The sequence below is a fragment of the Phoca vitulina genome, unplaced genomic scaffold, assembly GCF_004348235.1.
Source record: "Phoca vitulina isolate PV1807 unplaced genomic scaffold, GSC_HSeal_1.0 scaffold48, whole genome shotgun sequence".
Taxonomy (NCBI): Eukaryota; Metazoa; Chordata; class Mammalia; order Carnivora; family Phocidae; genus Phoca; species Phoca vitulina.
In genome coordinates, this window is record NW_022589751.1 from 511,193 (window position 1) to 535,452 (window position 24,260).

A 24,260-nucleotide genomic window follows, 5' to 3' on the forward strand; every position below is an offset into this window, starting at 1 on the left:
AGTGCTGGGTACTGGGCAGAGATATATCAACATGGTCCTTGGCCTCAAGCAGACTCTATACCAAACAGTTCAGGAAAGGACATGACGGAGCCAAGTCCAGGGGGCTATGGAGGGGCACTGAGTTGCCTACATCCCTTTTGTGGTAGGGCAAGGCTCAAAAGCATGGCTCCAGCTGGTTTTATGAGACCTCGGTGACAGTGACCACTACACCATTGGCTATAACATAGACAAGGACTTGAGAAGAAAACTCTGGACATAACCATTATAGGAAATTCAATGGGGACATTTTTCCTCAGAAATTCCCTTCAGAGGGATATTGTCCAATTTTGAGTCATATACAGTCATTCAAACCTCTGTCCTTGCCCTCCACCAGGTGATATCCAGATTTTCTTCATGGGTAGAGGGCCAGCCAGCCAGGTATAGGTCCCATGTCCAGAGCCAGGGGCAGTCTCCAAGCTGGGTCTTCTATGCCAGTCAGTATATGGTCAGGGAGAGGGTTGTGGGAGGAGTCCAAAGGGCGAGCCAGTCAGCTTGTGTCACGGAAAGCAGTATCCAAACACATTATTGCAATAGGAAAATAGCCAGGAATTTGCAGTGTGTGAAAACACAGCAGACCTATGAGTCATCTGGGAAGAAGTAGGTGTCTTAGAAGGTCTTGGATTACCTTGGATAGTCTTCAGAAGATAGCAGGTTAAGGGTGATTGGGTGTACAAACTCTGTCTGAGCAAGTGGCGGATGGGCAGGCAGTGACCCCAGCATGGAGTAAAGGCGGCTCTCGTGCTGCAGGGCACCATTGTCTCCTGTGCGGGAGCCCACTTGTCTCTATGGAATGTCAATGGACAACCCCTGGCCAGCATCACCACTGCCTGGGGCCCTGAAGGAGCCATAACCTGCTGCTGCGTGTTGGAGGGGCCAGCATGGGACACAAACCATGTCATCATCACTGGGAGTCAAGACGGCATGGTTCGGGTAGGTGTGTCTTGGGCAAAATGAATGCATGGTACAAGAAAGTGTTTTTCTCTGTTCTGCTCACTTCTTCCAAGAGTCTAAATCTATAGGCTGCATTTCAAGCCAGGTGGCAGACCAGACCAGATCTCCACAGCAAGTGAGGGCAAAGGCAAGTCTCCCTCCAGGCAAAAAGTAAATAAATAAATAAATAAATGAAATTATATATGTATAATTTTATATACACATACACTCATGTAATGAAATAAACACTTATTGTCACAAGGTGTGAAAGCCAAATGGTCAAATGCACAAGAACATAGCCCAGTGCTGAAAGAAATATTTGAGCCATCCATTCACACACTTGTCCATCCATCCATCCACCCATCTATCCACCCACTAATCTATCCAGCTCTTTATCTCTGTACCTATTCATCCATCCATGCATCCTTCCGTCTATCTAACTTTCCATCTACCCATCCATTCATCCATCTACATGTCCATCTATTCATCCATCCATCCAGTAACACATCTACCTACCTACCCAACTATTTATCCCTCTACCCTCCTTTCTTCCTTCCTTCTTTCCTTTCCTTCTTTCCTTCCTTCCTTCCTTCCTCCTTTCCTTCTTCCCTCCCTCCCTCCCTTCATTCCTTTGTTCATATCCTCCCATCCAGTGATCTGTCCTTCCATATACCCATCCATTTATCAATGAACCCATCTATCCACCCACATATTTGTTCATCTATTCATCTATCCAAACACCTAACTCTGGCTCTGGGCCAAACTCTTCATACAAGCCATAGGGGACACAGAACTTAATGGTAATAGGCCCTTAAGATGCTCATATCCTGGAAGAGAAGAGAAAAAGAAAATACATGTATGCAATGCATGCTATGACCAGGATAATCAAAGAGTGCCATGGATCCTCTTAGGAAGGCCATGGCGAGGGAGAGAATCCTCCCTCAGCAAGAAACCAGGAAGAGAAGGAAACAAACACTGAGGTGTGAGGATTAGCACAAGGAGAAGAACAAGGTAATTTTTCTGAGACTGACAGGAAAGATGAAGGAATAAGTAAAGAAAGAATCATTCAGAGGCTAACTCAAGAAACTGTCAATTGAATTCCACAGTTTATGAAAGGAAATGTCAAATATGCCACAAGGTATTCAAGAAAATGCCCATTGAATTCTACAAATATTTATGAAAGCTTGCTGTATGACAGCAAGAGACAAGACTGAGGAAGGCCCCTCAAGAAGCCTTTATCTGTGGGCTCTGAGGGGCACATGGTCTCTGCAGAGAGCAGGGCATCCTGGGCTAGCCAGAACATGAGGAGGTCAGCGAGGCCTGGGCTTGGTGGGGTGCGGTCCACGCTGTGGGTCAGTCAGAGGAGCCCAGGCTGTCTGAGTAGCAGGTGCATTTTTCACAGGCCCCCAAGTCATGAGTGGGAGTCTTTCATACCCTCAGCACTCATTCATCCAGGAAGATAATTGAGCTCCTGGGATGGCCCAGCACTGTGCTAGGCCTGGTGTGGAGCTCACAGAACCATTAAGGGGAGGCTCGTCCTTGTCCTTTGGCTACGGAACTTCCAGACTCAGCAAGTGAGAAGCCATATGTGGTCAGCCAGAGGATGCTCACAAGAGGGCTTGGGACCAAGAGCCAGACACAGAGGATGGGGAACCCTAGCTGCTGAGTGGGGAGGGAGACCTCCAGGGATGGCGGCAGCAGGATGAGAGGGCATTAGCTAGGTAAAATGACAATAAACTAGCTGCTGAGTGTCACCCCTAGAGCTGAGGTTGAGGGCAGATGCCCTGTCACAGGAGTGCAGAGTGAACCCATCCAAGCTGAACTGTGCTCGGCCGAAGCCCAAGTAATCTTTCCCAGAGAATACACTAATAGTGGAGGTGAAAGGGGACCAGGCTCCCACACCTTCCCTCAGAGTCCCTTGGACGTGAGGGAATGGGATGGGCCCGAGCCTACAGACAGGATCATTTCCCCAGCCATGGCCTTTTCTCTTTTCTGGACAGATTTGGAGGACTGAGGACATGAAGACGTCTGTTCCTGGGCTGGCAGCACCAGAGGAGACCTCAGCCCCACCTCCAAGCCCTAGAGGTACCTGCCCTGCTCAGGGTGCGGGGCACGCTTGCCTTGCTCAGTTGTCCCTCTCCTCTCCCCTCCTGTAGTGCCATTCAGGCCTACAGAGCCCAGGGAAGCCATCGAGTCTCTCTGGATGTTGCCAAGTTGGGGGGACAGAGCACAGTTTATTGCAAGCTCCTAGCAGATGTGAAGCATCATGGAGAAGTCCTGTTGCATCCTGGCCCCATCTTGCAGGGACCAGTGAGCTCTGGGATGCTCCCTAGACATGTGAACAGTGGTGATGTTGGTTGTCAGGACCTCCTGAGCTGCAGAATGGGGCGGGGGGGACACGCCTTACAGAACTTGGTTTAATGTTCTCTGTCTGCCTGGATGACTCTTCACTGCCAAACTTCCCAGCCTAGGGCCTGGGTCCAAATACCTACTTGCCTAGACAGCCAGGCTACAGACAGGAGCAAGGAGGGGCCAGGGAAGGGCCTTGCCGTATGCCTGGGGAGAAGAAGTGGTTCCATAGTGCCCTAGCCTTCCCTGTGGATCCTGGTTCAACCCACCCAACCCCAGGGCAAGCTCCTCAAAGTGGGTCTGGGGGTCCTCTGCATCAGCATCGCCCAGGAGCCTTATTAAAAATGTAAATTTGGATCCTGTTCTTACCTTAAACCCCAGCAAATGATTGGGGGTTGTTAGATTTCCATATCCAACAGGTCCCCAGGTAAGTGTGGTGTGCACCAAAGTAAGGGAACAACTATTCCGAAGCCCTCTTTGGGTTGTGGCAGATGGGCCTAAAGGAGGGAAATCTGCTCTTTCTTCTGCCATCATGGCCGCTGGTACCACAGCTGGCATGGCCACCAGTTCGGAACCCAGAGGGAGAGGGCTGGCCAGGAGCGGCTTCCATGGTGCGCACTTGCCATGCGTTCTCTTATTTGTCACGGCAACCGTGTGAGGTCGATTTTACTATGACACCCCTGTGTAGGATAAGGAAATTGAAGCACAGAGAGGCTTAGTAACTTGCCCAAAGTTATATGACTATTGTAGTTTTCATTTCTGCCACGAGAGCAGACACAACCAACCTCAGACTCACGTCACACTGCCAGACTAACCTCGACCACAGATGCTGCCATGCATCACTATCGACAGCACCACCCCCAACCATAGACACAAAGGTCACCATCAAAGCCATCACCTCCTTCTCTTATACCACAGCTGTCCCAATGGCCCCACCGTCACCTCCTCCAGTGCAGCAAACCTTTCTCAGCTCTACCTTCATCGAAGATTTTGGCGCAGGACTGAGACATCTTTCCTGGTGTCTGTGACAACAGGAAACGTGTTACCATGAAGTGTGGATTCTCCTGTCATCATGAGTCTCTCTGGTTTGCTCTGCATCCCAGGACCCATGATCTTTCATGGGAGAGAATTTTCCAGAGTGCTGAGGGCTGCCTTCTGAAAAGAGTAGCCATTTTCAGTTAGTTCCTTTCTAGAATGTACTCCACACCTCCTTGAGTCATTTAGTCATCCATTTATGGTTCTTTCTTCACGGAAGCATACACAGACATCTGATCAGCCCTTACTAGGTCCCAGGCTCTGCACAGGGAATCCCTTCCTTCAAAGTAGGGCCATCCGGAAACACCTGTCAATAATCTGGGCTGACCCAGAGCAGTGACCTCACAAGGATCTACAACCACATTCACTTCATTATTCCTAGTGTCTTAAGGGTCCTTTGGGACTACAGGGCATCAGCCCATCTCAGAGTAAAAAGAAAGATGTGTGGGGCTTGTGTATTCTAAGAAACTGACAGCACTTCTTTGGAGAGCAGGGCCCAGACTTCCTCCCCGACTGCCACGGTCTTGGAAGAGAGCTAGCACAGGATCCTTGTTCTCTAGCCTGCCCAGGTGTACCCTGTCTGTGGTACACCTGCCCGAGAGCATGCCAGTTCCGGCATGAGCGCTACTGCCCACTTCTGGAGCCATGGTGGTGCAATGAAGAAAAGGTAGATAAACGGATGTCTGAACAAGAACGCTGCGTGGATGGAAAGACAGATGAACAAAGGGCACGTCAGAGACATTCTGCTGATTCTGGAAGTGCCAGCGTATTCATGGGTTTCTACTCGGAATCAGCAGTTGTGCTGAGACTGTGCTCGTTGGGAGTGGGGTCCAGAGCAATGGAAAATGAGATAAAAAGCAGGAGACAAGGCTCTAGACCTGGCTCTGTCCCCAACAGCTTCTCTGTCCCTCAGTTCCCCCGCCCCGTGAGATGGAGGTGCTCCTTACATCCTAACGTGATGACAGAAAAATAATAGGACATAGACAAGAATCTACTCAACAAAATGCAGGTCGTCCTTATAATTTTCACAGGCTTGAAAGAGCCTTCCCCCCCTCATATACCGGCTGATGACATTAGGGAGCTCAAAGACAGTTTCAGGCTGGCAAGAGCCCCCTCAGGCCCAGGTCCACATCCTTCCCCTGCCGTTTGCCCTGACCTGCCTGAGGTCACCACTGTCCAATAGAATTACGTGCCAGGGTTGTGATCACAGTTCAAGGGAGGATTCAGGTGAAATGACATGAGGGCGCAGACACATTCATGAAAACCAGGCTGGGCCACAGTATGGAGCTAGCAAGTCCATGTGAAGGCTTGCAAACCCAAGCCAGTGGAGGTCTTGCTGTTCTCAAAATATTGCTCGAAACGGTTTTGCTGGAAAGCGACAGTATTGGGCACGACACATGGATATTTGCACACGTGTCCTGTTGGTGTGTATATCGCTGCATCCCTCGGATGTCGTAAGGGGAAAGAGAGGAGATCTTTGAAGATATTAAGGATGCTGCATTTGTGTACAGATGTAATCTAATTTCTGCTTGGAATTCATTTATTTGTCATTTGAAGCAAGGACCAACCCCGTTGAGCACAATTCGTTTTAGGAATCGCCCCGTAGATTTGGACTCAATCTGGTACATAAAAAGTGCTCGGGGAAGGCTTGTTGTTTGGACTTTTGCACAGACACAAAATGTGCATGCATTTCCCAGGGCACAGAAGAGGCCATCTGGGCCCAGCTGGGGCAGCAGCATCTTCCTGCCCGGCCGCCGAGGGACCTCGCGGGGATGTACCCTGCCAATGTGTCTCCATCTCACCCTTCCATGCTGAAGGAATTACTGTCTGTCCCCAAATGCAGTCATTAAAATGAGTGAAGTAACAATCATTGAGTTATATTTTTTGAAAAAACGTTCTCAGCATTTAATTATTGGTTGTGGCGTGAGAGGATTTAGATAAGTTGATAATGCCGACTTTATGTAATTTGTTTTTACTAGGCAATTACGGGCTGCATTACATCCTGGCAGCAAGGTATTGTGGGGCATCTTATTAAGCATAAAGCCAGTAAACACTGATGAACAATTTTGCTGAACTAGGCATGCAATTTAGAAAGCAATAATACACAAATCCAATTTGGTACACAATGGATACCGCGGCACGTCAGCACATGGAACTATCACAGGCTGCAAATTAAATTGGGACGGCCCTTTTTGCAACAGCACAGGCCAAGATTAAATATATTTTCCCCCTCAATTTAACAAGTTGCTGACCACAAATATAAATACGTGTGTATGTGTTTGTGGCCCTGCGTGTGGACGTACATGTGCATGTGTGTGAGCCCACTCGGGGTTTTGAACGATTCCCTTGCACCATCCGCACAGGTCACAGGTGGCAGAAGAATCTTGCCCTGTGCCGAGAGCTGGATGTCAGCCTTGCTTTGACCGGGAAGCCCAGCAAGACCAGCCCTGCGGTGACAGCTCTGGCGGTGTCCAGGTAACCAAGGCCTGGCTTCTTCAGGCCTCCAGCAGGGGGCGCCGGGGCACCCCTAGGAAAGGCCCCCCCACAGCTCTAGGCTCAGGCTGCCTGGCCCTGGAAGGTGGGCTCACTACTACAGGGACCTGGGAGGGCCCACCACGCACAAGAGGCAAACGAGGTGCCCATGTCAGGCCCTGGGACGTTTTTTTAACACGCACATGTTCTTGCTCGCTCTCTCTCAAATATCCATGAATTCATGAAGAAATCTAAAGGGTAAAAGTATATGGCTTTGTAGTTTCTTGCTATAGAGAGACTTTTTTCCTGAGGCTCACTACTGATTATAACATTTGGTGTAGTGATGATCCTACGTCACAAAAAAAAAAAAAAAAAAAAGAAGCCTTTGAAAGCTCCAAGGCAGTGTAGAATAGCCGAGTCTGAGACACTACCCTTGATAGAGAGCATTTTATTCTTCACAGCTACCCCGTGGCAGTAAGTGGTACTTCCTGTCATTAATCCATTCCACACACTAGGAAGTGTAGCCTCAGGAGGCTATGGACCTTGGAGAGCCGCTTCCCTTCTTCCCTCACTGCCCTGGAGTGGGTGGCTCAGGGTCTGTGGTGGTGGGACCCACACAGTGTTCTAGAAGCCAGGCTGAAGTGAGGTAGGCTAAGGTGGGCCATGGGCAAAGGGACAGAGGGTCCAGAGCCCTACCTCTCTGCTGGAAACCTTGCCATTTGTTTGGCTGGGGGGACATCAGGCACACCTGGAGATGTTGGCGAGAAAAGTCTGGGCTTCATCCTGCCACTTGCAGCCTGGACATCTTGGAGTGTCCCTCCGTAGTCACGAAGGAGGCCGCAACCCTCCTAGTTCAAAAGTCCCCCTCCCCCTGGGTCAAAACATTCTCCAGTTCTCCCAGCCCCTCCCCCTGCCTCAGGTGGAGGCCAGGTGCAGGCCCCACGGGGTCCTGGACTGAACCCCCTGTGTCACAGTTGCCTGAGGGCCGGCTGGGCTAAGCGGGACTCACATTTGGCTCTAACGCTCCTGTCTATTCCTTCTCTTCCCAAGAAACCACACCAGACTCCTGGTCGGCGATGAGAAGGGGAGAATATTCTGCTGGTCTGCAGAAGGGTAGGAAGAAAGAGACGGTGGAAGTCTGGCCGAGCAGCGTGTGTCCTGAGCTGCAGCAGCACCCCACAAATGTGGGCTGACGCAGTGCCTGGGGCTCAGGAGAGTCTCCCCCGAGGAAGGGGCTGCTGGCCTCAGAGTCGCACACCCTGAACCACTCCACGGCCCGTGGGACTTTGGCCTTGGATTGTCCAAGGACGCACTCTATAAAAAGGAAAGCACCCTGGGAGCCTGGGAGCGGTGATCTGGAAACTGACTTGCTCACTAGCTGCCCACGAACTCACAGGACTCACCTTTTCAGAGGGCTTATTACATGGGGAAAAAAAATTGGGTCGCTTACTAGAAACTAATGGGAAATATTGGATTGTCTTTATTTTATTAAAACAACTATTTTCCAGATGCAAGAGGGCTCTTGAGTATAAAATCACCACCCTTTTCCACTCAGTTGTTTGCCTCCCATACCTAGAAAGGCAAGAAGCCCTCAGGGACGCACAGCCCACTCTCAATGTTTCTCAGGCCCTCCTGTCTCCCTCCGTGGAACCTGGCTCTCTTGCAGGCTTGCCTGCTGGACAGGGGCTCATGGGGAGTGAGGGGCCACACTCAGGAGGCCTACTTCTGTGGCTGAGCCACAGGACGTGGACATGAGGCTGCCCATGCCAGCCTGGGAGATGGGGGAGAGACACCCCACCATGGTATGCCTGCCCTCTCTTTGTACCCCACAACAGGCTTGGGCTTGGCAGGCTCTTCCCAGAGCCTATCCTTACACAAAGGTCAAGGGCCCCAGTCCACATGCTGATTTGGAGCTGGAGCTCATCCTGGAAGAATCTGGGCTGCTGTGTGACTTCTGCCCTCCAGGGAGAATATGGCAGGTGAGGTAGTTAGTGGAGCCCCTCTGAGGAATTCCAGTGCCTTCCAGAGCATGGGTCACTCTCAGTCCCGTCATTGGGCACTGAAGGCATCACTCTATTCCAGTGTCTTCTCTCCACCCCCAGCCTTTCAGAGCTCCTTGAGAGGAAATTCACTGCCTCTTCAATGAAGTCAAGTCCAGGTGGGTGCATGGGGATTTAGGGTAATGAAGCTCCTTAACAACTCCCCTACCTGAGATTTCCTCTCCAGGGAACACAATCCTTTCCATATTTCTGCAAGTCCTGGAGAGGCTCTGATGAGTGTCCCTACCCAACGTAGCTCAGACCTGGGGATGGCAAGAAAATGGAGTGTTTTATGACCTGGGTCATCTGGCCTCTGGGGGCAGTGAGTCGATTTAAAGATAAATTTTAAGAACATAGAGGTGGTATGCAGCTATGCCAAAGAGAGTGAGTGAGGGATGGATAGGAAAGAGTGATCTATCTGTAAATTTCGAGGGCTTTGCAAAGGGCAAGATGGAGGAGGAGGTGCTTCTGAGGCCCATTGCGCCCCTCCCTGGATGAGAAGGGCCTGACCCCAGGGCCAAGGATCTCACCACCCCCAGCACTGTCTGCATGTGCTATTAGCAAAGAGCCCATTTGCAATCCCCTCGTCAGTCTGGGGCTGCACTGAAGGACCATAAATTGAAGAGCAGAGAGCACCACTCCCCAGGAAGGCCAAGAAGCAGGGTCATAAATATCAAGGCTGGGCCTGCTGTCTTGTTTCAAAACACCATTCATTGCAGTTTCCTGGGGCTGAAAGGTCTGATGGCCCAAAGCCTGCCTTGGGCTCATTCACTTGACAAACATATCCTGAATGCTGCCTTTTGCTTCCTCACATCACTGGGAAAAGCGGGGGAGGGCATCAGGTCTTACTGTTGGAGTCTTGGGGCTAAGATGTCTGTGCAAAAAAACGTGACTTTGAGGTGGAATGCTAAAGAGAGAGATGCACTGTGCCCAAAGGTAGGCCCCGGGCGATATTGTGGCTGTCATAGTCTGCGCAGGCTGCCAGGACAAAGTGCCACAGGCTGGAAAGACTTTTCACAGTTCTGGAGCCTGGAAGTTCAAGATCAAGGTGTCGGTCGGCAGGGTTGGTTTCTTCCAAGGCGTTTCTCCCTGGCTTGTAGGTGGCTGTCCCTCTCTGCGTCCTCACATGGATCTTCCTCTGTGTCTCTCTGTGTCCTAACCTCCTCTTCTTGTAAAGAAAAATACCAGTCATGTTGGATTAAGGTCCATCCTCATGACATTTTATCTTAATTACCTCTTTAGAGATGTTATCTCCAAACACTGTCACATTCTGAGGTCCTAGGGATCGGGACTTCAACCCACGAATTTGGCGGGACACAATTCAGCCCAGGACCCTGGCTGAAGGAGGTGGCCTTAGAGCAAAGCCTGGAAGGACAGACATGACTTAGCCGTGTGCAGGTGGAGAGTAGGATGTTGCAGGAAGAGGAGACCGCAGGGCAGGCCAGGCCGGAGCCAGAAGGGGCAGGCCGGCAAAGAGAGAAGGCGGGTCATGCGGAGGCTGGGAGGAAGAGAGGCTGTGGTCCAGGAGCTGCAGGGGCTGCGGCCAGCGCGGGCTGGCGGTGGGGCAGGGCCAGCGGGAGTGAGGGGGCAAAGATGGACCATCCACCCCAGAGATAGATGCCCAGGGCCCAGCTCACAGAAGATGCTCCACGCGTGTTGCTGACGTACGTGGCCGCACAGATGAATGCATGAGCCGTGGTGGCAGGCCCTTCGGAGCTGGTGGCTCTGGGGGTGAGGAACAGCTCTGAGGGACAGCAGGCCGGGCAGCAGCGCCCCCATGGCAGGGGGCGAGGGGAAGCGAAAGGGACTGAAGGTGAGAAGAGACGGGAGGAGACCGGTGACTGCTGGCCTCCGTATTTCACCAGGAGCACCGGCAGACAGGGCTGAGCTGCGAGGGTCACGCGGATCCAGGCCCCTGCCAGCACCCCAAACCTAGCAGTGACGAGGGGACCCCAGAGCAGGAGCCCTGCCAAGAAGTCTGGATGTAGCTCAGTATCTGGAGACTGGAATCTGAGGATGGATCATGAATAAGAGCAGTTCCCCGGGGCCCCGGCAGCCTGAGCCCTTTCCCCAGCATCCCCACTTCCTGCCAACAGCAGCCTCAGTTTCTCTATCTGTAAAATTGGATCCTGGTGTCTACCTAATGGCCTGTTGTGAGATTAATGTTGTATCTGTTTATTTTATGGAGGGCTGAAGCAGACAACAGACTGCTTGTCCTGACATGATGCATCTTTCGATATATCACAGATTCAGTCACTCACCGGTATCTTCTCTTGCTGAGCTCAGCCCTGTGCCAGGGTCCTGGGGACAGAGAACCCTTCTGCCTGTTCCCAGGGATGCTCCCTGCCTGGGCTGGGGAGAGGCTCAGAGAGAGCATGATGGGAAGCCCGCTTCTGCGCCTGGAGATTTCTCAGGCTGGAGCAGGGGTGTTCACGCAGGATAGCCTTGCTTCAGGAACGTCCTGGAATGCAAGTCCAACTCTCAGTGACCCGGTCCCTCCTAGAGCAGAAGCTGTAGTCTGCATGTTCAAGTTTCCCAGGCCGTGCTGATGAGGGTTCCAGAGTGCCCACTCGGAGATATTCTGGAGTAGACAGTGACAGGACCTGGCAGGGATGGAGGTCATTTGCCCTCTGCTGCCCACCCTGCAGTCTCAAGACAGGTGGTGAGGGCCTTCCCTGGCCTCTGGGGTCAGGCACCCCCATGTTCCACTCACTTTCACTGGCTCAGCCAGAGACAGTAGCTGTGCCCAGTTCTCGCCCAGTTGAGCTCCTCCCCATGACAACTACTTACTAACTGTGAGACCAGGGGTGCCTGGCTGGCTCAGTCGGTTGAGCGTCTGACTCCTGGTTTCAGCTCAGGTCGTGATCTCAGGATCCTGAGATCGAGCCCCCATTGGGCTCTGCGCCCAGAGGGGAGTCTGCTAGAGATTCTCTTTCCCTCTCCCTCTGCCTCTGCCCCTGCTCACGCATGTGCATGCAGGCTCTCTTTCTCTCTCTCTCTCAAAATAAATAAATAAATAAATATTTAAAAAAACAAAAACAAAAAAACTGTGAGACCAGCCCCCACCCCCCAAGCCCACCACTGCGATGACAGAGGGCTCCCACACTCCCATCCTGGGAAAGTCTCAGCTCTGCTCACCATTCCAAGTAAATGCTGCTTTCCCACCCATTCGTCACAGTAATGCTCATCCTGACCTCCTTAGGATTTCTACCTCCTCTGGGAGGCCAGGGAAGAGAATCCAGTGCAGTGGACATCCCTCTAATTGCAGAGAGGAAGGCAGGGCTTTCCAGTTCAGTCTGCAAAAGCACAAGATCAGGGTTTGCATTTGCATCAACCCTCTGGGAGACAGCTTTACCCACTGTGGGTCCCAGCAAGGCTCGAGCCATGCCCACCTCTCTATCTGGACAGGCTTGGGCTCACCTGGGACATACTTAGCCTAAAACCTATTCATTACTTATCAGAAGTTCAGATTTAACTGAATGTCTTGTATTTGTACTTGTTAAGTCCCCGTGCCCTGCTCCCTGGACCTCCTAGAGTCAAGGAAGGATGGTGGCCTGCCCAACGACCTGACACACCCATCATATTCAGTGCATGACAGTGAATTGCTTCTGTGAATTGCTAGAACCTGGTGGAGGGACCACAAGGGGTTCTTTGTGCCACCACCATGTTTCCTCTGGCCCTTGCTCTCGGCAAGCATACCTTGACCTTCTGGTTTTGTTCCTTTGTGCTCTGGACTCCATTTGGGACAGAAGCTCCCTCCCCCAGGCTCAGCCAGCAGCTGGGAGCCAAGTCCTAAGAACCCAGTCACGGGCCTGCAGAGAACTCAGAGATTGGATTTGGCCACATTAGCATGCAGCCGAGCAGGGCACATTTGGGGAGGAATAGACTCTTCATATGAAAATCCTGATGAAATTTGTTTAGCATAAAATCAAATCTCTCTAAGCCAAAATCAGTTTTGCTTTAATAAGTTCTGGGTACATATCACATGTGCAGATCCAGGGTGTGCGCGTGTGTGTGCGTGCGTGTGTGCATGCGTGAGTGCACACGCGTGTGTGCGTGCGTGCGCGTGTGAGTGTGCGTGTGCATGCGTGAGTGCACGCATGTGTGTGCGTGCGTGCATGCGTGCGTGTGTGTGCGTGCATGCGTGTGTGTGTGTGTGTGTGGGCACACGTGCATGCATGCGTGCGTGTGTCTGCCCACACGAGTGTGTTGTTCCCATTTCATTCTTAGGGCTGCTGCCAGGGGCACCTTCCGAGTCTCCTTAGTAAACAGAATTCTCCAAGTTATCTCCTTCCCCCAAATCCCTGAAAGCTCAGGGAACACTGTGTGGTCCAGGGCTGAGCTGTCTGCCCGCAAAGCAGCTGATACAGACAGACTTTGCCCAAGACCCACTATCGCCATTTGCCAGAAATGATCACCTTACACCCCCCACCCTGCCGTGACCCCAGGTCCCCTGGGCCCAGCGCTCTGCCCGGCACACTGTGCGGCCCTGCTCTTCACTCAGCCAGTAGGCATTGATGCGATTTCACTGACGGCGGAGTGATGGCTTACATTAACTATCCACCCAGGCAATTGCTCGTTCGTCTGTTCATTCATTCATTCCTTTATTCATTCAGTCACTAGCATTGCCCAAGGAACCACTGAGTGTTCCAAGCCAGGCTGGGGCCTGATGGAGAGAGACTGAGTCTGGACACGGATGCCTGAAACTTAACCCCTAAGAGCCTGTAGCCATCTGGGGTCACACAGAGCCTCTAATTCTGCTCTTTTACAGGTGGGGAAGCCAGGGCCCAGAAAAGGGAAGGGACGTAACTAAGGTCGTGTAGCAGGGCAGTGGCAGGACCTGCTCAGGGCTCCGGACAAGAGCACCCTTTCTGCAGTACCGCACGGCCTCCTGTTCCTTGGGGGGCCACGGACAGATAGAGGTGTAAACAGCCTGCCGCCAGGCCCTGAGCCTCAGCACCCTGCCTTACTCTCCAGTGCCTGGGTTTCTGGGACTGGCTGCCCCATCCCACCTCACAACAAAACAGGGAGGATGAAGAGTGGGCCTAGATGCTCCTGGAATAATACAAAAGAAAAATGGGTTGAACAGTTTGTATCGGAAGAGACCAGCTTGGATATCTCCTGCAACAAGGAACTCACTGCCTCAAAAAGCAGCGCTCTGGGACCTGGAAGTTGGTCTTCTCTACTTGGAGCACAAGTCTCAGGAGGCCCCCTGCGCCGGGTGTCCGGGACCCTGGAGCCCCCGGGAGCAGAGGTTGTGAGATCACCCTTTCTGACCCCGTGTGGCTTTTGGGCTCTGTGTCCCTCTGCCCCAGTTGTCCTTCCTTCCTGGGGTTCTGTAAAGTCGGAGTGACAATTCCCCACCTCACAGGCTGCTGGAAGATTCAATGAGATCATGCGTGTAAGCTCCTACCACAGAGCAAGGGCTCAGGAAAGGCTTATTATTGTTATTATGCTGATTAACGTGGTTTCTCACACAGGGCCTGATAAGAGAATAACACCTTCCTTGTCTTGTCTCTCTTCTCTGGGGCATTATCCCCTCATTCAAATGCTTCCAGAATTTTTCTCATTCCCGTACCACCTTCATGATTTCTCTAGGCCCTCTGTATCAACTGCAATGATCTTAATGTTGTCTTTAACTCCACATGTTCCGTGAATTTTAACCTCTAAGCATTAATGTCTGTGAAATCACAGGTTTGAGGCACAGTCTCTATTTTTACTAATTACATAAAAACAAAAGGACAAACAACAACTCTTTTCCATGTCCGCCTACCACCACCCAGTCCGGGGTCTCTTAGATATAACACCGAAAGTATGATCCACTAAGGAAAATGTAGGTAGACTGGACCTTGTCAAATTCAAGATCTTCTGTTCTTTGAAAGATACTGTTAACAAAATAAAAGACAAGTCACAGATGGAGAAAAAAATATTTGCAAATCACATATCTGTCCCAGGATTTGTATCTAGATGAAATTTAAAACTCCCAAAATTCAATGAAAAAAAAAATAAACAACCCAGTTAAAAAAAAAAAATATGCAAAAGATTTGAACAGACACTTCACCAAAGAAGGTATCTGGCTGGCAAGTATGCCCACGAAAAGATATCAGTATCATTATCATTCGGCAAATGCAAATTAAAACCAAATAATAGGCCACAACATTGTAAAAATGGCTAAAACTAAAAAGAATGACCATACCAAATATTGGCAAGGACGTGGAGGAAATGGAACTCCTGTACAGTGGGAGGGAATGTAAAATGGTACAATCACTTTGGAAAAGGAAGTTTCTAGAAAGATAAACTCTTTCTTCCCTTCCAGTATGAAAGCAGCTATAGACAATGCACAGATAACGTAAAGGGATAGGCGTGCCTGTTCTAACACAACTTTATTTATGGATACTGAAATTTGAATTTCATGTAATTTTCACACCACAAAGTAGTATTATTCTTTTGATTTTTTCCAAACATTCAAAAATGGAAAAATCACTCTTCGCTTGTAGGTTGTATCAAAACAGGGCTGCAGCTTACTGACCCTGCTCTTGGGTAAGTACCCAGGGCCATTTCCATGAGGAACAAGGAGAGGCTTTAGGCATAAGGCCTCTGCTGGGAGACTGGAGGCAGCAAAGCCAGGTCCACATTGGGAGAGGCGTCTTCTCCCCATTTCTGTGTGAAACACGGCATGATTGGGGTTCAGTGAGCCAAGCGGCATGAGCTACCCCCGATGGCCATGGAGCCCTGGTGAGAGAATGTGAGGAAGGTGGAGAGCCATTAAGGGACTGGAGGTGACACCCACAGGAGGCTGGAGCACAGGAACCCCTAGAGTCAGCTCCCAAGGGCACATGACACCCCCAGGCAACTTCCCGAAAGAACTGAGGGGTCATCCCATTTGAATGACCCACCATTGCGTAGCAGAGACAGCCCATGAAGGAAGGGCATTCCCTCTCCTCACTTGAACCCCATGCTAGAGAAGCCTACGGACTTGGGGTCCCACGGTGCAGAGTTAGCAGACTCCTCCTCACCAGTGACAGGGCCTCGCCCAGTTGTGCTCCTAGCCTCTTAAGGCTCGGAGTAGTGAATAGTGATTACCCCCAGCTGCCTCGAGAAGGAGGCACCCAACCTCACATACTGGGGATCTCTGGGGCCTTGGGACCAGGGCAGGGTCACAAACTGGCAGTTTGAGGAGCCAAGTAGAGCCTGCAGGTGTCTTATGTCTGGGCCGTTCAGAGCGAGCCCTTATTTTGAGTCTGAACACCTTGGGGAGGTTTGAATGGCGCTTCCAGTGTGGAGCAGGTCCTGCGGCCTCCTCATGCTGTGGTTTTGCAAGCCACATCAGGTTCACATCATCAGGATGGCCCCCAAACCCATTATCATTTACAACCACGGGGCCAGCACTTTGGGGGAGACTCAAAGCCTGGGAAATGTGCAAACACCACCACTGCACTGCACGCAGGGGCAAAAGAACACCCCCCCTGGATCCCACGAACCCAGACCCCTCAGGGTCTGTAAGTGGCTGGCAAGAATTTCTCAGCCATTCTCTGGGGGTCATGTCCTCCTCCAGGCGCTTTCTAACCCATTCCACATTTATTCATAATTACTTTTCCAACACCAACTCTTCTCAGGGCCATGACACAATGGTGAACAAGACAGATTAAGGTCCCTGCCATTGGGGATCTGATAGTCCAGTCATGGAGACAGACAAGGACAAAATGAAAAGATCACAGCTCGTGAGGAAGTGGGACATCAGGGGACACTCAAGGTAGAACAGTGAGGGACACCCTTCAGAGAATTGGTTGCTGGAGGGCAAAGCCAGATACATGTTGTCTCATGTTATCTTGTGTCTTACAGTTAAGGAAACTGAGACTGGGAGAGGCTGGGGGCCCAGTCCCAGCGGGAGGGGCCTGGATTCAGGGTAGTCTGTGTCCCCGCCTAACACGGCATCATATCGAAGAGCCGCAGGAGGTCCTTGTTGGGACAGCACTGAGCCCTGCTGGGCCTCTCCCAGTGTTCTTTCCTTGGCTCTAAGACGTGGCCACCCTGTCTCTCCCCTGCCCTTCCTTCCGAGGCATCGTGGCTCTCTCTCCCTTGTGCTCCATGGGTCACCTGGGTGGCACGTAGCGCAGGGAGGGGTGGGCCCTTCTGTGCTGTCTGCCTCCCCCTGGACTGTCCTAGCACCAACATAGGAGACTATTGGTGCCTGCTTCCTCTCTGAGCACAAGTGCCGAGCCCAGGGCCTGCTGCAGGGGACAGGGACACACGGCCCTGCAAGGGACCCAGAGTGGGCACCTCGTGGCTGGGTGGACCCAGGTGAGGCAGCCCCCTCCCATAATGACTCCAAGGAAGGCTCTTTATCCCACCTCGGTTGTAGGCGAAGAGGTTTGCGGGGAGAGGAGCACCTGAACCGAAGCCCCAACCAGCCCCCAGCCAGACTCTTCCCTGGTGCCCCTTCCCCCTGCTGCCTCCACCCCAGCGCATTACTCGGGAGCAAAATTTCCCCTTTCCTGGCCAAGCCCCTGAGCATTGGTGAGGTCCTGAAGATCAGAGATAATGTCCTGTGTATTTACGTCTGTCTCTACTGCCGGGAGGGGCTGGTCCCATGTGGGCACTCTCGGAAGTTGTGGTGAACGAATGAATGATGAACTGAAAGGAACCCTCAGAAGTTCTACAAAGATGTTTTCCCAGTGTCTGGCCAGGTCCTAATAAGCGGTCACCGCGGAGAGCAGCTCCATAGCTGGGAGGCTGGGCCTGAGCTCCAGCAGGGGTGCCCCCATCTGCTTGTGCCAGGGCTACCGTGGCCTGTGGACCAGCAGACACTGGTCAGTGAGGACTGGAGAAGGAAGACAGGTACAACGGGGAGTGAGAGACATAGAAAGAGTGGGCAACGTAATGGGAGCAGGTCACCTCTTGGGACAGGACCTGGGCAATGAGCAGGACACTTGGTAACCAGCTAAACACAACTGGACCCTCCCAAGATTGGCAGTCTCACTGCCGCGGCCAGCAGGTGGGAACACCAGACCCTGGCTAAGATGTGGCTTTGAAGTAGGACAGACTGTGGCTGATGTCCCAACTCTGCCCGTGCTCCGCTGAGGAACTCGAGGAACCTGACGTGACCTCTCTGAGCCTCGTTTCCCAAATCTGTGAAATGTCCATGATCACACCCAATCCTGTTGGAGGGTAAAAGTGTCTACAGTGCAAGGCATGCATTCCCTTAGCCGGGTGCCCTGTACAGCCGCTCAGTGTCGAAGCTGGCCCTTCGGTGTCCGCCAGCCAGCCAGCCTAGAGCCGTGGGCTGCCCATCTCCTCCCAGGACCTTCCAGCCTGTTCTCCTGGCCTCCCATCTGCTCATTCATTGAACACTGAACACTCTTCGCCAAGTGATCGCTGTATGTCCAGTGCCGGTCAAGGCCCTGGAGGTGGAGCAGTGCCTGATAAAGCCCCAGCCTGCAAGGAGCTTGCATTCTACTCCAGGAGACAAACAGCCAATACATGAGGAAAATACCTGGTCAGTAAGGTGCCATTCCAAGTAGAAACAGGTGGGAAAGGGGCAAGGAAGCGGGGAGGAGACACGTGACCGGGCGCCCAGGGATCGCTGCCCCAGGAAGGTGACATCTGAGAGCTGAAGCAAGCAAGTCAGAGCCAGGTGGGTGTCGGGGGAGAACATTCCAGCATATGAGATGAGCCAGCACGAGTCTCTAAAGCAGGAGCATGCTGCTCCGAGAAAAAACGGGAGTGGGGGGGGGGGGGGGGGGGGGGGGGGGGGGGGGGTTTGATTTGGGGCAGGGTGATGGAGAGAAGCAGGAACAGGGGCAGAGTAGAAATGAGGGGAGGGTCATAGGGAGCCCGTCACCCAGGATGGCCAGAGGTCTCTACGCTGCAGATGTGAAGAAGGGAGGGCGGCTTCTAAAAAGTAGCAACAGAAGATTCCAGTCCGGCCAAGTCTGGCCAGGTGACCCTGGCCTCTCTCAGCACCCCCATCCTGGGACGGTGCCTCCCGGCTCCACCCGAAGAGGCAGGGTGCTCAGCCCCACCGCCAGCAGCTCTCGTGGGCCACTCCTTCCCGTTCCTGCGGCCGCGGCATCTCACGTCCATGGGAGCCGTGTCTGGAGTCTGGCCGCAACGCTGTGGGCATTACCCAAACTGGGAGGCCCACATCATCCTCCTCTCCCCCCGGGGCTGAGGCCGGGCCCCTGGCCCCCCGCCCCCGGCAGGGACCCGCTCACGTCTGCTCCCGGGGCTGGCGTGTCCCGGGCCGGGCAGGAACCCAGCTGTGGGACCCCAGGCGGAGCCCGGGGCCGTGCGTGGGGATCGCTGTGAAAAATAACACAGATGGCGAGCCTCGCCATTTCCTGTACAACACGTAATTAGGTTAGATAAGAAACTAGCTGTGTCTAAGTGCTATAAATGTCTATATTAAGCTATTTTGAAAGTGCCGAGCACTTTGACATTTCAGAGTTCAGAGTAATTGAGGTATTGAAATAAAATTGCTTCTGTAATTTAAAAGGTCATTATCGTCTTCAGCTAGATATATGAGGACTATTTTCCACTCTAGTGAGCCGTTCTCCCTGACACAATTAGTGTCGCTTGAGCAGAGGCCGGCTGGGGGACTCCCAGCCGCAGCCCCCACCCAAGGCAGCCGCTAGGACACATGGAGCAGGAGGAGGGCCGAGGACCCCACCCTCCGTGCACGGTGCTTCCACAGCAACTTCCCGTGCAGTTTGTCCCACCCTCACGGGGGCTCCAAGGACACCGGCACTGTGGGAAGGCTGCAGACGGGAGCCGGGGCCACCTGCAGCAACGGAGCCGGGGGGCCCCTGGGGGCCGGCAGGGCGGCGAGCGGCGGCCCCTGTGTGCTGAGCACTTGGCACGCTCTGGGAGTCCGCCAGCCCTTTAATGTCCTGGCTTCGTCGAGCCTGGTCATCATCCCTAGAGGAAACGTGTCCATTTCAAAGATGAGAAAACTGATCCTCAGGGAGGTTGAGAAGATGGAAACAGCAAGAAAGTGGCTGGAAATGCCGTAAGACTCAAGAACGGGAAGAGTATCGCTCAGTGCCCAGCCCCGCTCCCTTTAGCTCACATAGCTCAGGCCTCTCTCCACCACGTCCTGACCCTCCCCCGGCCTGTGCCCCTCCTGCCTTGAAGGCTCCTCGCAAAGAACAGAAACAAGAGTGGCCTCAGCTGGACCACTTGGCCCCACAAACTTAGACCAGCAGTTCCTGGGAGGGAGGCTCTGCTGCCCCACGGTGCTGGCTTACAGGAGAGCTGGGTACCAGCACGCAGGAGGCCTGATGGGTACGGGGCACCCTCACGAGGCCCCATCAGTCACATGGTGTTCCTGAGAGCATCCAAATCAGGTGCAGATCTCAAACTACCCTCTGCAAGCACGACTCCTGGAACGTTCCACCGTAAAAACCAAACATTGCGGGTTTTCTCCCATTCTCATTCGAGCCACTTACCAGCTCACCCCCGATGGTTAAGTTCAATAAATAGAACGTTCTTAACTACAAATTGGACACCTAATTTAGTGCTAAATTACATCCTTGGTTATCATTGATTTAATGTATCACAATCTCCAAATGTCCCCCAAAGGGAATCTTGACTTCCAAAGGCATCTTCATCTCAGCAGTACGGGACCCACTGCTCCAGGGAAGAGATAAGCAGCAACAAGTCAGCCCGGGCGTGTCTGTTGGGCACTCCATCTGCGTGAGGCCCTGCACTGGGCCATGGTGAAAAGCTTCAGAGAAAGCACTCGCTCTCTGAAAGCAGGGACTCTAACTGATATTCGTACCCCCACATTCATGGCGGCACTATTCCAGAAGCCAGAGAGCAGAAACAACTCACGAGCCCATGGACGGATGAACAGATAAGCTAAACATGGAACATAGATGCGATGGAATAGTATTCCGCCTTGTAAAGCAGGAAACTCTGACACGTGCCATTCTACGGATAAACCTCGAAGACATTATGGTAAATAGAGCCATCCAGTCACAAAAAGACAAATACTGAATGATGCCACTTACGTGAGGTACCTGGAATGGTCAAATAGAGCCAGAAAGCAGAGTGGTGGTGGCCGGGGACTCAGCGGGTGGGGGGATTGGAGTTTCAGTTTGGGAAGACGAAAAAGTTCTGGAGACGGATGGCGGAGATGATTGACCACCGTGTGAGTGCATCCATTCACTACAAACCACTAAGACGGTCCATTTAATGTTATGTGTATTTTATTACAATAAAACAAATAAGAGTAAAAAGTAAAGAAACATGCACCCTAGTGGGGCCGTCGACACTGTCGATGACGTGTGGTGGCATGCGGGAAAGCTCAAGTGACGGGAGGCAGAGTAATCGGTTTTACGTTGGTCTTACTTGGGCTCATCTGTGGTGAAAAGGTCCATTTCTCCCTGCCGCACGACGTCCGCTGGCGAGCTGTAAGGTCACTCTGGGGATCTCGGAGGAGAAGCGAGCAGCGGGGCAGACGGGGCCGTGGCGCCCCTGGGGGGCACGAAAGGCTACCCCACACGGACAAGGAGCCGGACAGGGTGGGCCGGGCGGGGGTGCAGGGAGGCAGTGGCTGGCACCCCTGCTTTTGTCAAGGAGCAGGGAAGGGCTAGAGTGGCTGGAAATTAGGCCAACCCTGGCCCTTCCCCAGAAAGAGTACTAGAAAACTAGGTGTCGAATCTGGGGGAGAAAAACAACACACCCGAAGACCCTTTGTAAAGTGTAAGCAACTTGCAAGCCTAAGCTCCTCTCACGACCTGGTTCTAGAGTTGGGATTTCATCTGGGGAAATAAAATATTGCCTAAGCCTCTACACGTTACACATTAGCCTGCCCCCGTCTAGACACTGAAGCCAGGTATCTTCCTAGGGAGGCAAGGACTTTTCCCCCAGACCCAAGCCCTCAGCTCTGGTCTTCTGACTCCAGATGTTTCTGAGGCTGTGGGGCCAACCCCGAGCCAGCCTCCTGGCTGTCATGGTCCAGTGCTTTCCGGGGAAAATGTACCGCCTCCTTCTTGTCCCACAGAAGAGGAACCTCTGCGGGCCTCTGAGGCGGTCGACACCCCAGGGTTCCCGCCAAGCCCCCCACCCTGCCAGGACCACAGCCAGACTGCAGCCAGCCACGGCCGCCTGGTCACCACCCCCCCCCCCCCCGCCCCCGGCAAGCATGTGATTGCAGGCTGGTCCTTGATGGAAACTGGCCGAGGGGGCTGCCAACAGGACAAATATAGCAGTGTCTTTCTGCTGAGTTGTGGAAGCTCTGGATAATGCGGTTTGGGGTACAGGGTTTGGATGCCTTCGGGAGGAATAAAATCTATAGGAAAAAAAATTCCCTCCATGTGGGTTGTGTTTTTTAGTTTTCAAAATGCCTTCACTGTCCTTCTCCACCCTTCGTCCCCTTCCTAGGTATCACGAAGCAGTTGGGTCCTAGGCTCTGTGACAGGCCGCAGGGACAGTGTAGTGACAAAGCAGATAGGGGCTGCCCTTAGTGGGACTCACTGTGCCCTGGGGAGAAGAAAGCCATCCTTTCCTCGTCCTGTTCCCCAACCGTGAGCACTTGGAGGAGGAAGGCGTGCTAAGGAAGCAGAGCTGGGAGCCGGAGGCCGGTTGCTGGCACCTCGTGGAAGGTCCTGGGAGCAAGGAAAGGAGGTGACTCTGCGCCCAGGCCTAGTGCTCCATGTGTTCATGTGGGTCGAACAAATACCAGTAGATGTTTTCATCCTCAGTCTAAGTGAGAACAAGCCGAAGGGAGAGCCAGCCTGGGGGCTAGAACTCCCTGCACCAGCATCCCGTCCTGGGCCCTGGGGCGGCTCCTCCCTGGGGTGCAGCCCCTCTGGGAGCCCTCCACACGCCTGCCCCTTCCCGCTGTCTTTTGAGGCCCACATGGAGGGGCGGTGATGATGACTGGTCATTTTTCACAGGGGGACACTGAAGACCAGAGCTCAAATAGCTTCTCAAAGACACACAGCAATTAAAAGGCAGACTCCGAATTTGGACCCGAGCTTCTGACTAAATCCCGTGCTCATGCTACTGAGTGAGAAAAGCCAGGACACCAGCAAAAGAAAACAAAGTGTGTGGGAAGAGAAAGAACGCAGACACAGAACTCCATTTATAGGCTCTGATCTGGGCTCTGGCCCCCGAGCCAGAGAGAATGGCTGGACGTGTGGGCCCGGTCCTAGCCTGCTTATGGCCCACGACGAAATAACCGCTTTCCCTGCAAATGGAGTGAAGGCATGAGGAGAGCGGGAAAGGGAGTGAAAATGCTAAGAGCAAGAGTGGGATTTGGTGAAGGTTGGAGTAGGACGAGCATGCGCGGGAATGTAGAGAGGCAGAAGGAGCGGCCTCTGAAGACAGGAGGAGAGGTCCGGGCCAAGGACGACAGGTGGGAGCAAGGGAGGTCCGCAAGTTCTCAGCAGTGGCCACCAGGAGGCGCTGCCTACCCGGAGCCGCGGGGTTGCTGTCCAGACTTGGCCAAAGAGCGGGGAGAAGCGCCTGGCGGGAAGGACTGGGGGAGGCGCGAGGAAGCGGTGAGTCCCCACCACGTCCCCGCCCCCGGTCTGTTAACTCAGGAAGTCCCAAGCCCGGGCTGGATCCCTCATGATTCCCTTCCTACCACAATCATGGTCACGCAGGCCATAAACAGAAGGAGCTGGTCAATTAGCAAAGGTCTCCTTTTTACTCACTTATCTGGAACAAGCATGTGGCCAGTTAAGTGCATAAATTCCAAATCTATCAAAATAAGAGAACACACTAAAGCTAAAAGTAACCAGGCCACCAACTCCCTTCGTTGGGGATGGGAATGGGCAGAATTCCAGAATTTTAGGGACTTTCAGTGAAGACCTTTTCTCTGCAGTGTTATCTTTTTGTTCTTTCTGCCATCCGTCAGGTGTACCAAATTACCTTTTTACTGCAGCTTTTCTCCTAACCTGACTGGCCCGTTTGTGCGTGATGATAAGGTGATCGTCATTGCTGGTTGTGAGGGGAAGCAGAGCGCCCAGCCCTCCCAGCCTGTGCACTCCTTGCAATCCCATTTGAACAGCCTATGGCCCATCTCCCTTCCCAGGCAGTCCTGGCTCCTGTGTACCGCAGTCCCCCAGGGGAGGCAGATAGGAGCCTTACACCCCCCACCCCCACCGCTCTCCCACCACGCACCTTCCCACCAGGAGCTCTGTGTGCAGCGGGATATTTACGGCCCACGGAGCCCCCTGCCCTCTGCCTCTGGGCAGATTCTCGCCCCTCCACGGAGCTCTGCTCAAATGGACACTTTTTCCAAAAAGCCTGTCCTGACCCTTTCCTCCTTCTGGTTGCCAGGGCAATTTGGGATTATTTCCTTTGTGTTTCTGGGCCAGACCACAATAGAAAGAGCACAGGATTGACACTGAGCAACCATGACTTGTAATCCAGCTCTGCAACGTG

General features: G+C 52.9%; 1 protein-coding gene across 6 annotated transcripts in view; it reads left to right on the top strand.

The window, feature by feature from the left end:
* The window catches only part of WDFY4 (WDFY family member 4), a 285,720-nt gene extending 277,380 nt beyond the window's left edge, over positions 1 to 8,340 (top strand). For all 6 annotated transcript variants that reach the window (XM_032432234.1, XM_032432233.1, XM_032432238.1 and 3 more), the window contains 4 exons: positions 787 to 969; positions 2,970 to 3,054; positions 6,717 to 6,828; positions 7,876 to 8,340. In XM_032432234.1, the coding sequence (XP_032288125.1) occupies positions 787 to 969; positions 2,970 to 3,054; positions 6,717 to 6,828; positions 7,876 to 7,942 (447 nt within the window). In that variant the 3' untranslated portion in view covers positions 7,943 to 8,340. The remainder of the gene's footprint in view (positions 1 to 786; positions 970 to 2,969; positions 3,055 to 6,716; positions 6,829 to 7,875) is intronic.
* Positions 8,341 to 24,260: the final 15,920 nt, after the last annotated feature.